Source organism: Pygoscelis adeliae, unplaced genomic scaffold (assembly GCF_000699105.1).
Source record: "Pygoscelis adeliae isolate BGI_AS28 unplaced genomic scaffold, ASM69910v1 Scaffold71, whole genome shotgun sequence".
Classification (NCBI taxonomy): domain Eukaryota; kingdom Metazoa; phylum Chordata; class Aves; order Sphenisciformes; family Spheniscidae; genus Pygoscelis; species Pygoscelis adeliae.
This window is the reverse complement of record NW_008824356.1, coordinates 11501657-11515059: the sequence shown is the minus strand read 5'-3', so window position 1 is coordinate 11515059 and position 13403 is coordinate 11501657. Positions and strand designations below refer to the sequence as shown.

The window sequence follows — 13403 nt, the reverse complement described above, 5'->3', positions numbered from 1 at the left end:
AAATTGTCCAAGCAGCCAGGGATCAGGTTAGGAAAGCTAAAGCCCTGATGGAATTAAATCTGGCCAGGGACATCAAGGGCAACAAGAAAAGCTTCTATAGGTACATTGGGGATAAAAGGAAGACGAGGGAAAATGTGGGCCCTCTCTGGAACGAAACGGGAGACCAGGTTACCCGGGACATGGAGAAGGCGGAGGTACTCAATGACTTTTTTGCCTCAGTTTTCACTGGCAAGTGCTTGAGCCTCACCGCCCAAGCCGCAGAAGGCAAAGGCAGGGACTGGGAGAATGAAGAGCTGCCCAATGTGGGAGAAGATCAGGTTCGAGACCATCTAATGCACCTGAAGGTGCACAAGTCCATGGGACCCGATGAGGTCCATCCGCGGGTCCTGAAGGAACTGGAGGATGAAGTTGCTAAGCCACTGTCCATTGTATTTGAGAAATCGTGGCAGTCTGGTGAAGTTCCCACTGCCTGGAAAAGGGGAAACATAACCCCCATTCTTAAAAAGGGAAAAAAGGAAGACCCGGGGAACTACAGGCCAGTCAGTCTTGCCTCTGTGCCTGGGAAGATCATGGAACAGATCCTCCTGGAAGCTATGCGTGCTCCAGGTTGGAAAACTCTGGGTGCATTCTCCTCTAGCTCATCAGTAACATATCTGTTACAGAGGACTGTTAATCTCTCTGTACTCAGACATACAAATGTATTCCTCTCTCTGCTCCTTCCTGCCTGGACTCCTTCAATGCCCTTCTCAACAAGAGTTGTTCTAATTGCTTTTCTTGGATGTAAAGCAGTCCAGACCCAGGGCCATGTGGACACTTCCCTGTAGTATGTCTAGCAATGGCAGAAGTTGACTGTAGACTCTTACAAATTTGAACTGGAGGATGAAAGGCGGGAATGGTAAATTCACAATGCCTGTCTCTGAAATATTTTTGTCCTTGAGATACTGCAGGCCACATCTTTTTTTATGTTTCTAATCAGTGCTTTAATTATGGTGATGGAAAGATAGCAGGAAGTTTTATTTTTGCTTTTGATCATCACCTGCTTTAGTAGTCCTTGTGCTCTAGTGCCAATAGAAGATACAGGCAAGCGATATTCGTATGGGTGAACTAAACAACTAATGGTGCAGGCTGTGACTTCACCACATGCTGTGACTCTTCATCCACCAGAGCCAAATTTGTCTCTGAATTGTATTTTAGGTTCAGCCACTGGCTTGTGATATGGTCTTGAATATCTTGGTTTTACTCTTTGGATCACTTTCCCCCTCCATTATATTTGAGCTGCAGGAAAGTATCTTTTTCTGTACAGTGCTGAGATAGTATGCTAGTACTAAAAAATTCATGACAAAATCTATGGATCCCAGCTTTTGGCATTTTATTTCCTCTAACTGGGTATTTAATTCAGTTAGCAATGCTTACAGCTAATCTGCTTCAGGGAAAGTAACTTCAGTGCAGCAAACCTTTTGCTGATTTGTTCTTATCCACTGATCTTTGTTGCTGAGTGTAAGTTTAGAGTTTTATCTGGAAATCTCAAGTCAGCTCCAGTGCACCAAAACTGAAACCCAATATGCATTGAAGTCCATCCCCAAAAGTAATTATCGCTGGTATCACTGTAACACCTCTTTCTGTGAGTGTTAGGCACTGCACAGTGTAGCTGTTGACTACAGGGCACTTCAGAGGAAATCTTGTACTGTTTTGCTTGCTTATGTGAGGCCTTTTAATATCTTTTCATTATTTTTTTCTTAATTATTTAAAATTATTAAAGGTTCAAACCTTCAATTATTCCTCTTACTGGAGTCATACTCTTGTCACTGAACTGCAGTGCTCATAATATTTTACAGCTCTTAAAAACAGAATATTGTATCTAGTCAGGAATCTATGATTAATACAAAGGCTTTATTTATCACTGTTCAGGTATCTACATGTATTACAGTAAATTGTAATAGTTCATTTTTCATTTGGGAAGCAATTTTCATTACATTGCTTTCTGATTGTGGATAGACTGCAGCTATTGTATATGAACCCAGGAACCTCTGTTATCTTCAGGGTTTTTTCTTCATCTACTTTAGCATTTTTTTGTAGGTTGCCTAATATTTTAGCACCTGTTTGAATGTTTACACAGAATTAATTAATAAACCAAAGACAGATGTAGTAGGCAATCAGTGGCTACAAACCTCATTTAAGTGCAAGGTAAGAGAGTATTTGGCAATTGACATTGAGTAGAAGGGTTTCCAAACCCTTCTATGGATGATGGATTGATCTATGGATGATGACATAATCCTTAAAGAAGAACATAAAACCAATAGAGTAATGATGAATGAAGTTTTCAGGAAGGGTTTTTCTTCCACTGTTAATTGGAATGTACTCAGGCTATTTTTTATGTACATCAGGGATTATCTCTGGAATATGATCTCTGTCATTTTGCCAGCTGTTGTTCCATCTATCTGTTTCTTTTCTGTTTTCTATGGTGAAAAAAGATGAGCACTATTTCTTTCTCTATATCAAAGCCCAATCTTTGCCACCTCTCATTTGGTTTGAAACCAAGTTAGTATTCAGAATGATCTCAGTATAAGCAGTGGCAAGGAGTTGCATTTCCGTGCAGAGCCTGGATCCCAATTTTCTTATTAAGGAAGTAAGCTAAACGGTCCTTCTTTATGGTTTGAAATGTTCAGGAACCACTATTCTAAAGGGTAAAACTATATACTGCCTGCCTCCTGCTAAAATTAGTATTAGTCACATAACTTTTAATTGCAGTGAAGTGCACAGGAAATAAACCCCATGAGTCTCAAGCAATTATCTTTCATGAAACACAAGACAAACAGGAACTGAAAGTATGATTAAGAGTTTACTGAGCAGCTAGAGTTTCTTAGATGCTCTGTATGAAGCTTAAAAAATAAGATACTTCAGTGGAAGCTGCTGATTAATGCCAAAGAAACTGTGAACTTTTCAACCATCAGCCTGAAAGTTAAACTTCTTCCTAAGCACTTGTCCTGGTTTTGGAACTGAATATAGTGAATATATAGAAAATATCCTTTTGATATTGTGTTAAGTTTTGGTCATAATGCTGTGGAACTTCTCTGTGTTCCTGACAGTGCAGTGCTGAAATACCAAATCCTATGTGCCAGCGTTTTGATGCAGGTGTTGCCGTCTCTGAAAACCTGATTTATATCCTAAAGAAAATCCTAACCTCAAGATTGTTTAAGTTTGCAATATAGGGAGTAAAGGAAAAGCAAGACAGAAATGCAACTGCAACACAAAATCACTCACAATACAGTGAGTGTTGATCCCCCCTCTCCCCCAACAAATACGTAGAGCCATTCTAGTTAGCGTTTTTCAGAATATCCTCCAAAACTCCTGTGGGCAACCTTGGGGGAAGCATCAGAGACTGAATGTGAAGTGGGTGATAGAACTTGAAAGGCAATAGATAGAAATTACTTCATGAGGGTACCTGTACATGGTGCCTCATCCCAGGCATGAGGATTGTGCTACTTTTTCACTTAAGAGATGCTACTTCAAGGTTACGAACAGGCTGGATGAAGGTGGTGAATTTAATGTTATGTTGCTTTATGTATTCAACCTTCACCTTTCAGGACTGTCAAGTTATCGTATTAACCACTCTAATGTAATTTACATGTTCATGTTTTCTCTCGGCACACACATGTGTCATTGTGGCAGTAAGAACTGTTTTGAGCCATGGGACGAAGTATTTGATGCACCTTTTACTCTATGCCAGACTTTTCCTTTTGAAGGTGCTCCCTGCCCTCCTTTTACCTTTGCAGGTAAGCAGTGGCTGCTCCTGCAAAATGTTGGAGAAGGCTGGGAGGAGCAGGGGGAGAGATGTGACATGGAGGGACACTTCTAGGGGTGAGACATTTTCCACTATTTCCACGTTTTTGCCCGGGAGGAGCTGTTCTGTCTTCCTCCTTTTACTTTCCTTCCACTCTTCTGGGATCTGTATCCCTCCTAGAGGAAAAATCACTCCCTGTGGGCTAGTTACCTGAGAGAACGCTCTTTGGTTAGTTGCCTAGTCACGAATAGTGTTTTTCTCTAGAAATTCTGCAATATTGCAGTCTTTATAGAGTTAATATCTATAAGAAATCTCATGGTAAATACAGGATATGCTTTGGAGGCTTCTGCAAGAATTTCTTGCAGAGAATGATGTATGCTATTGTACCCGAGAAGGGTAAGGGAAGGCTGCTTATCCAGTTATTCCAAACTAAGCAGGAACTGAAAACTGCAGTTTAGAAACAGATAGAAGTCATCTAGCCTGAAGATCTACTCCCTGTTTCAAAAGGTCACTGTTTAACCTTTCAATATACAGTCCAGCGAAGTATCCACTCTAGTCTTATGAATGCTGATGTTGTTACATTCCTAATCACTAGGGAAATGTTCTGAAAACTCAGCAGTATGAAGGAATCTGGAAGCTTTATTCCACTGTAGAAGAAGAAAACAAAACAAAAAAAATAACAGAACGAAAAATGAGCACCAAAACAGAGCTAAAAAAAGGAATGTTGAGTTCTTCCACCCTGCTAAGAGGAGATATTTCTAACATGAAGTTCAATTTTCTTTTTCTTGCTAAGTCTTTGAAAGTGGCCATGTCATGCAATAGATAACTCGATCTCTCATTGATCTAGCTACACTAATTGTCTTTCTCTGTCTCAGTGCATTTCTTAATTAGATGCTGAGCATATACTCATAAATCTAGCCTTGCTGCTATGTGGCACTTTTCTTTGCACCATCATAACTGCATTTTATTTTTTTCCCCTGAATTGCACTGATGAACAAAATGAAAGCATTGACTCAACACTGATCAGAATCAGGGTTACCAGAAATAGCAAGGTAAAATCCATTCAGGTACAGGGATTTGACGTGGAACAACCATTATTAACCCATGCTTGCACTCCCTGGGAGAGGGGTATATAGGTGTAACTCAGAAGGGAGTTGAAGGAAGGAAGGAGCAATACATTCCAAATTCGGCCTCTGCGAGCATCCTTTGAAACTGCTTAAGTCTGTGCCGTGAACCTCTCTTGTCCTTTGTCTGCTCCAATGTCTGAGAAAAGCATATATATATACATGGATCCCTCTTATTCAACATTTATTTTTTCTTGGGCTGAATACAGCTCAGCCAGAACAGAGGTTTGGGCTCATTATTGTTATTTTTGTTTCTTCAGTAGCATAATAAGTAATGTGTAAAAATTAGTTGCTGCGTATCAGAAAGCCCTAAGTGTGCATTCTATAGAGAGGAAGAAGATTGGAAAGGGGTGTATCAAGCCTAGAAAATTTCTGAGCCAGTGTTTCTGTATTTTCATAACACAGTATAAGTACTCACATTACGACTGCAGCAAGATCCATGCGTAGAGATTTACAAAAATAACATTAGAGAAAGCTGCTGCTCTGTGAGAAGCTTGCTGCATATTCCATCTGGGTCTAGACAAACACGCCGCAGAAGTGTGGTTTTATGGGGAAAAACAGCAATGTAAAAAAATCCTTCTTTACTCTGACCTGTGCCCTGTATGTGTTCAGGATTGTCTCTCCCAAGCTTAGTAACAAATGTGAGTGCCTACAGCTTTTTATATCTGTCTCCCCATGGTACTTACTGCAGTTAAGAAATAAGGGATGGATTTTGCATCTTCTTGTGCAGCATTAGCAGCGTTCTTTATAAAACATAAGAATTAAAATAGCACTGAGGCACCAAGAGAGCTGATCACACAGTAGGGGAAGCCCGTCTCTAGTGGAATGATTCAGACCACTGTTCTTAACACGAGGAGGTGTCTGAAATGTTGTATATATTTTAAAATATATTATTTAGAATTCTGCTGCTATGCTTTCAAGGGGTGTTGCCTTCTTCATTGATGTGGTGAATAGGCCCTGGCTGGCAGCAAGCACTCACACAGCTGCTTGCTCACTCCCCTCCCCACAGTGGGATGGGGAGAAAATAGGAAGAACAAGAGTGAGAAAACTTGTGGGGCAAAATAAAGCCAGCAAAATCACTTACCAAGTACTGTCACAGGTAAAACAGACTTGACTTGTGGAATTTAACTTAATTTATTGCCAATTAGCATAAATACTTAATTACTGAGTTGGGTGTTTGGAAACAAAAAAAGACAAACATTCAAAATGCCTTTCCTCCCCCTTTTCCAGACTCAGCTTCACTCCCAGGCTCACTTCACTCCAGACACCTCTCTGCCCATGTTATTGCTGCAGGTCACCCTCAGTCTCTCCAGTGCAGCAGTGAGTGGCACAAGGATTGGGGTCAGCACACAGTGGTTTCTCTCTGCTCCTCCTTCTTTCTCAACCCTTTTCCTCTGGTCCTTCACTGGTACTCCATGGGCTGCAGTCCCTCCAGGATAGTACCTGCTCTGCCATGGAGCACCTCCCACTCCCCAGACCTTGTTATTCCCTCCTCTATTCCCTCCTCCTCTGCCTGTCCAGCATTTCTGACCTTTCTTAAATACACTTTCCCAGAGGTGCCACCATCTTATCTGAGGGTCTCTGCAGTGTCCTGTGGTGGGTCCGTTGGAGCCAACTGGAAGCGGCTATATTCAGAGAACACTGAAGAACAAAACTGTTTGTTCTTAGATGTTATCTTTAAGCCAGTGATATTTAAAATACATTTAGTTTCAGTCTCGTTTTGAATGTGAAGGAGCTAGGACACATTAGAAAGAAATCCACAATGACAGGTATAGGCAGCAGTGAGGTTGATGCGACCATACCGCTGATCACCAAGCAGCATTTTGAGCCCAGTGCTGTGTCAGCCTTTCCGTACAGCCTGTTGAGATGGGCATTATACCCTACTGAGGTATGTGCCAGGCTCTGGACCAGGGCTGGCTTGCACTTGACTGAGCTGAAAGGCAGGCGGTGTGAACCTATGACTATCTGCACTGTCTACACTAGCCTAGCAAAAATGTCTTGACTAAGGACATACCTAACGTTTGTGGCAGAGAAAAAAATAGAACCGATATATGTGATATTCTGTTTTATGCTTTGAGTACAAAGACTGGCTTTTGTCTTGTTAAAATATTTTGATCTGGAGAAAGTGATTTAGAAGACAAGCAGTTTAATTAGTACACGGGCAGAGACAATCTGTTCTAAGAATAGTTGTTAGCATGGGAGAGGGCATAAAGTTAAGAGCAGGTGAAGGGGACAAAAGAAATGTTAAAGAAATGTGTATTCTTTGGAGGAGTACTCCAAAACATAGAGCCTTGTGGAGAGATGAGGACAGCATGTACCATGCAGGCACATTATACTAGCACTAAAAATATGACATTGGTCATCTAGCCAAAAAGGTAAATGACTTGCTTGGAGTCTTGGGGATATTTGTCAGGAATTCAGAAAAGAAAATGTTTGGAAGACGGAGGAACCATCTGAGCTCACTGTGAAGCAGCAAATGTTCCAGTGCTATTTTTGGTTGAGTAGTACTGTATACTGGGGGAGTTTCTGTGAAATGGGAGGTGACACTACAAAATCTTGGAATAAGCATATTTGAAATATGCTGATCATGGAAATATATATGTTCCATTTATTTAGCATTTAGTCTAGTCTGATAAATGGCTGTAGCATCTTTTGATCCCGTATCTCCTACTCCCTTTTCGAAGGAATATGTGTCATCCCTGTGGTCTCAGCTTGGGAACTTAAGAACCTTGTTAGTCCTTTTGTTGGCAACAGTCAGGTCAGAACAATTGTGCCTGAGTTAATTCACCTGAAAAGGGCAGGAGCCATAAAAGACTCCAGTTCATCAGCTTTGATATGTAGGACCAGAGAGAGAGAAAAGAAAAAAAAAAGGGAAAGAAAAAAAATAGAAAAAAAAAAAAAGGATTTCTTTTAACTCCTGAAATTATTGGATAAGACCAAAACCTATAAGACCCCCGTGTATGTAACAGAAAATAAGGAAAAAGCAAGGTCACAATTACTGATGGAAAGGATGCATAAGTACTAAATTCCACTGTTAATGGTGTTTTCATGAGAATGTCTGTCTTCACCCCTCTTGGCACTAGAGCAGGTTGACAGTAGGTTGAATTAATACAAACAAGATGAAGTCAGTGATGTTGCCACCGCTTAGCCACCTTAAGAGTAAAATCAGCACCTTCATTAGTAAATGGAAATGACCCCTCATAGGTGGTTATCACAGACAACTCTCCATTCTTTTCTTCTTATATTCCTCCTTTAATCTTTTTCAGATTAGCTCTAGGTGGATTTAAGTTGAAGTCTCTCTCATTAGCAGGCATTAATTTATTTGTATTTGTTGAATGTCTTACAAATTATCTGCTTCATCAATGTGGAGAGAATTTGTTGGTAAAACAAAACTGAAAAAAAAAAAAAGGAAGTAGAAAACATCTCTTTTAAAAGTGTTTTCATTTTACTTAAACCGCTATGAGATGAACTACTTGTCCTGGAGAAAGGCCTCTCTTAATGTTTCATTTTGACACCTATAGAAAATTCTGTATTTGTGCCACAAAATGGGCTCAGATCGCAAATACTATTTAAAAGAGAAGTTTGTATGAACCTTTTCAGATTTCTCAACGTGTTATATATATTTATTTCTTTTAATAATGAGTTGCTACAGTGTAATACTGCAGTGGCTTAGGCCGATCTAGTCTCGTCTTGATACAACTATGCCAAAACTGGAATGTAAAGGTTGCGTTTCCTTATTCCTGAGAACCTGGGCAGCACAAAACGATGTTCTTTGTAGTAAAATAGCAAGGCCAACTCCATCTGCAAAAAACCCCATGCAAACCAACCTTTTTGTAATGTGTGGTTACTACAATGTACATATTCCATAGATAATGACATTTATCCCTTAGCATTTTTTGAATCTATAGCAGTTATACTCTACTGTGAATGTCCTCTGAATGCACGTCTGACTGTAAAAAGACCTCCCTTTTCACTTGTATTCTGAATTTCATGTCCTATTGTCCGTTAAGTAATTCTACTTCTAAGTTTTGCTTTTGTGCTCTTTTCAGTAGCTCTAAAAATGCTGCACCTCATTCACCATTGCCTTCTGACTTCATTTGTACCAGTGGAAGAGTAAGGAAAAAATAGACCCTCAGCTGCTCCGCTTTCGTTCAAGTGACTGAGGTGTACAATAACCATGAGTCAGGCCTTTCTGCAGATCCTCTCATTAACGTCGTTATCATTTTTACTTAAAAAAACCAACCACCTTTGGCTGAATTTATCACTCATGAACAAGTGATGTCCTGAACATTTGGTACTGATTTGCAGGCCATTCTTTTCCACTCCTGTTTGTACCATGAGACAAGACAATCCTGATACATATTGAAATGCATTTTAATGTTGCTATATGGGGACTGGAGGAAGGATTACTATGCATAACTTTGCTTTACTAGTAGTGCTTGGCAGCTTTTTGTCCAAGGATTCCCAGTACTATACAGCACTGCACGTGCCTCCTATCTTCCACTGTAGCAAGGTGTCTGCCATTTCATTTTTGCTTATCAGGAAACTGAAGCATTTAGTAGAAGCGAACAAGTCACCTTGGCCAAACTAGTAAATAAACAACAACTTGGTTAAATCCTCATCCTCCGTGACAAAAAGCAATTGTGCCAATCTAAGACACCATGTAACATCCATGTGATCAGTTGCTTTCCCTTCACCACACATACAGTAAGTCTGAAATCCTGCCGTTGTGAATGTGTCCATACCTCTTAAAGAAGCTAGATCATCCTTTAGTATTTTAGTAAATTGCTCAAAATGACTCTCCAGAAAAAGAGGAAATAAGAAGTCAAGTCAGGTTTTATATTCTTGTGTTGTTTTTCTCCTTGGTACTTCAGTGGCAATTTTTTCCATGTCTTATATTTGATTAATCTTATTTATGGCATTATATTACTAATCCTATTTAAGTATTTCTGTTCAGCCAGACACAGAAAACAATGCACACACACAAAAAGAAAAAAATTAAGTGTAGGGATCATCTCAAACAGTTTCAGAACTAAAAGTATTTATGAAACGTGGCATACTTATGCTGCTACCTGGGTTCTAAATGCAGAGCATCCCAGATCAGCTGAGTGCCTAATGAAGGTCTGACATTGCACCTCTAAAAGAAATGTTCATGCTTTAGTGGAAGCAGTAGTACTGCTCACAAGCTGGTTAGATATTAACCAGTTTGGGCAATATCCCTTCTGAATATTACAACTTCTGAGACCTTATTTCCTGTCTAGGCAATGTCCTAATCTGAAATGAGATCTCTTTTCTGGGTTAAGGGAGATGCTTGATTTGGAAAACTAATTTGGAAATATGTGACTTACAGTGACCTCCCCATTCCTTTTCCAGGGTAAATACAGAATTTACACTGCCACTGTAATTAATCCATAGTAAGATTTCTAGTAATTTCCAGGTTTCTCGTGAAACTCTATTGAATTTTGAGTTTATTTACAGTAGAGAAACTCTGAAATAAGTCTGCCAGAGTCATTTGTGTTAATCCAGGCTTGCATCAATATCAGTGGAAACAAGATCTAAGCTTATATTAAATAAATCGAGAGTTTACATGATCTAGGAGTGTAAAATGTTGCAATTACACTGCTCATATTTGTATTCAGTTTATAGCAGCCAGTAACACACATACTCTTTATTCAAGAGCTTTCCAGTGTGGATTTACGTAGGTAATTTTATCTCAGGTTGTTTGGTATTTGACATAAATCCTTTATTTCTGGAGTAAACCGATAATATAGCTATCTATTTTTGAAAAGGAGATTTAACCTTCATATTTGTGAATGAAAGCTGGAAATCCTGAGTCTAGAAAACCCAAAGCATGAATTATTTCTACATAAAATCTCAGGTTTTTAGGGGAAAAAAAAGGGTTTATTTTCATTTTGCTTGTTGAATGCTTGGTGCTGGTGAGGCAATGTGGGTGTACATATACACGCATGGAGGTGTGAATGTGCACTTTTTCTTACACATTGAACCTGAACTGGAGTGTACTGGAGCTTTTCTGAAGCTCAGGACTGTTTTTCCAGGCTGTGTTTCTGGTAGGTTAGTAACTGCCTAGTGCATGGAAAATGGGAATCACAATTTTCTGGGGCCAGACATAGAGGTTCACTATTACCTGGGCAGGGCTCTCGCTAATGGGGAGAGAGGGTTGTATTCCACCTAATAAACTCACAAAAGGCAGAAAGAGACATACCAGGTGATACCAGCATGATCAGTCTGCCATTCACAAGGTATACAGTCCCAGAAATCCACCCAAAATATTGTTTTTTCTTTTGTTATTTCCTTTTTCTAGAAAAAGCAAGTGAGTCAAACAAAGATCCGGGTGATCTCTACCATCCTCTTCATCCTGGCAGGCTGCATTGTCTTTGTGACGATTCCTGCAGTTATCTTCAAACACATCGAGGGATGGACAGCCTTGGAGTCCATCTACTTTGTGGTTGTCACTCTGACTACTGTTGGCTTCGGTGACTTTGTAGCAGGTGAGCAGCTTTGAGCCTAGGTGCTGTGCACGAGGGCCTTGGCTCTTAGAATTTGTTTTCTGGTATAGAGAGGAGGCTTTTCACAGTGTATGATATTCCAGTGAAATGATGCCGGGTGTTTCTGTTGGGGTTACTGTGCAATAGGACACCATGTTGATTTAAGATCCAGATGCCTTGCCATCTGCAGATTGCAAGCTTTCAGCAGTGTTGGTAACGGAAGCTTGGGAAGTCCTGATTATCCTTCATCGTGCAATGAATTATGCACAAGTCAAATGACTTTCCCATTGAATTCAAGATCTGTATTAGTCCATTAGGGCTCAATCTGAGGCTGACTGCAGAAGCAAGTAGCCAAAATGATGAATGAATGAAGCTTTTACAAAGTAGGGCTGAGCCATAGGGCTGGAGAAATCTCTGGTCAGATGCAGTAGTGGGCTGCTACTACAGGAGCTGCGGCATTTCATAAACTGCATTTTGTTCTCCAACCTTGGCAGAAATTTTGACATTGCAGTTGCCCTGTTAAGGAAAACTCATGCAGGAAGAGGACGACTAATGGGGTATGCATCTCAGTGCTAGAAGGATACTCTCCAAGATTAATACAGTACTAGCAGGAACTATAACTATCCATCCTTATCAGTTTTCAAAGAGGGAGTCAAAATTGTTGGCTGGAGAGATAAGAGTTTTTTTTTCACACAACTGCTTTGCTGATGAAAATAAGTGGAATTTTTTTTCCTATTAGTGTATGACCTCTGCTCCTCATTCCTGTTAGTGGTCCTAATTAAAGGCATTAAGATGCCTGTGTTACAAACAGCCATATTATGCTACTGTTTTGTTACTTCCTATAAATCAGTGTAATATGAATGAGTTAAAAACATCAAATGAAACTATAGGGATATATAAAGTTTTCTTTGCTGAAGAGCTGCAGATAAGTCTTTTTGTAGAGAAGACTCTAATCCTCCTTTTTTATGACATAGTGGTATAGAAGACATGAATTACTGAAGAAAAAAAGGCACTGAACAAAGAGAGCCCCAGATATGAAAAAGAAGTGTTTTACGAGCATTCAGATACAGAAGTGATTGTATGAGCTTGGTCCCTTTTAACCACTTAGATGTGAAGAGAAGCTCACTGATATTCTGTCTTTGTGGTATCACAGTGTGAAATAAAAATAATACACAATATTTTTCTTAAGCATATCACACTTTGGTATTGTTTTCTTTAATAATATAATAGTAAAAGAGCTCTGAATATTAAATTAAATTATTCTATATCCAACATGATTAGGAAAATATAATCCACGGCTGGGTGGCTACTTACAACCAGGATTTTTCAAAAATGAAATGGAGGACCCTAAATGAGAAAACTTCAGAGGCGATCTCATGATAAGAATATAAGGCAGGTGATCACCAGGAGATTTTGGTTTTATTGCTGGTTTTGAGGCAGATTTTCTGTCACTTTTATTTTCTGTCACTTTAATCTCTCAGTATCTGTCCCTTCAACATCAAGGTAAAAATACTCATCGTATTGGATAAAACAGCATCATAGAATCATAGAATCATAGAATAGTTTGGGTTGGAAGGGACCTCTAAAGGTCATCTAGTCCAACCCCCCTGCCGTGGGCAGGGACAGCTTCAACTAGATCAGGTTGCTCACAGCCCCGTCCAGCCTGACCTTGAATGTTTCCAGGGATGGGGCATCCACCACCTCTCTGGGCAACCTCTTCCAGGGTTTCACCACCCTCAGCATAAAAAATTTCTTCCTTATATCTAGTCTAAATCTACGCCCCTTTAGTTTAAAGCCATTCCCCCTTGTCCTGTCGCAACAGGCCCTGCTAAAAAGTTTGCCGCCATCTTTTTTATAAGCCCCCTTGAAGTACTGACAGGCTGCAAGAAGGTGTCCCCAAAGACTTCTCTTCTCTAGGCTGAACAACCCCAACTCTCCCAGCCTTTCTTCACAGGAGAGGTGTTCCATCCCCCTGATCATTTTCGTGGCCCT

The 13403-nt window shown here is 40.0% G+C and overlaps 1 protein-coding gene across 1 annotated transcript in view; it reads left to right on the top strand.

Annotated features, from left to right (window-relative positions):
• The window catches only part of KCNK10 (potassium channel, subfamily K, member 10), a 72842-nt gene that overhangs the window by 51032 nt on the left and 8407 nt on the right, over window positions 1-13403 (top strand). The window contains exon 5 of the mRNA XM_009319430.1: window positions 11228-11414. Within this exon, the coding sequence (XP_009317705.1) occupies window positions 11228-11414 (187 nt within the window). The remainder of the gene's footprint in view (window positions 1-11227; window positions 11415-13403) is intronic.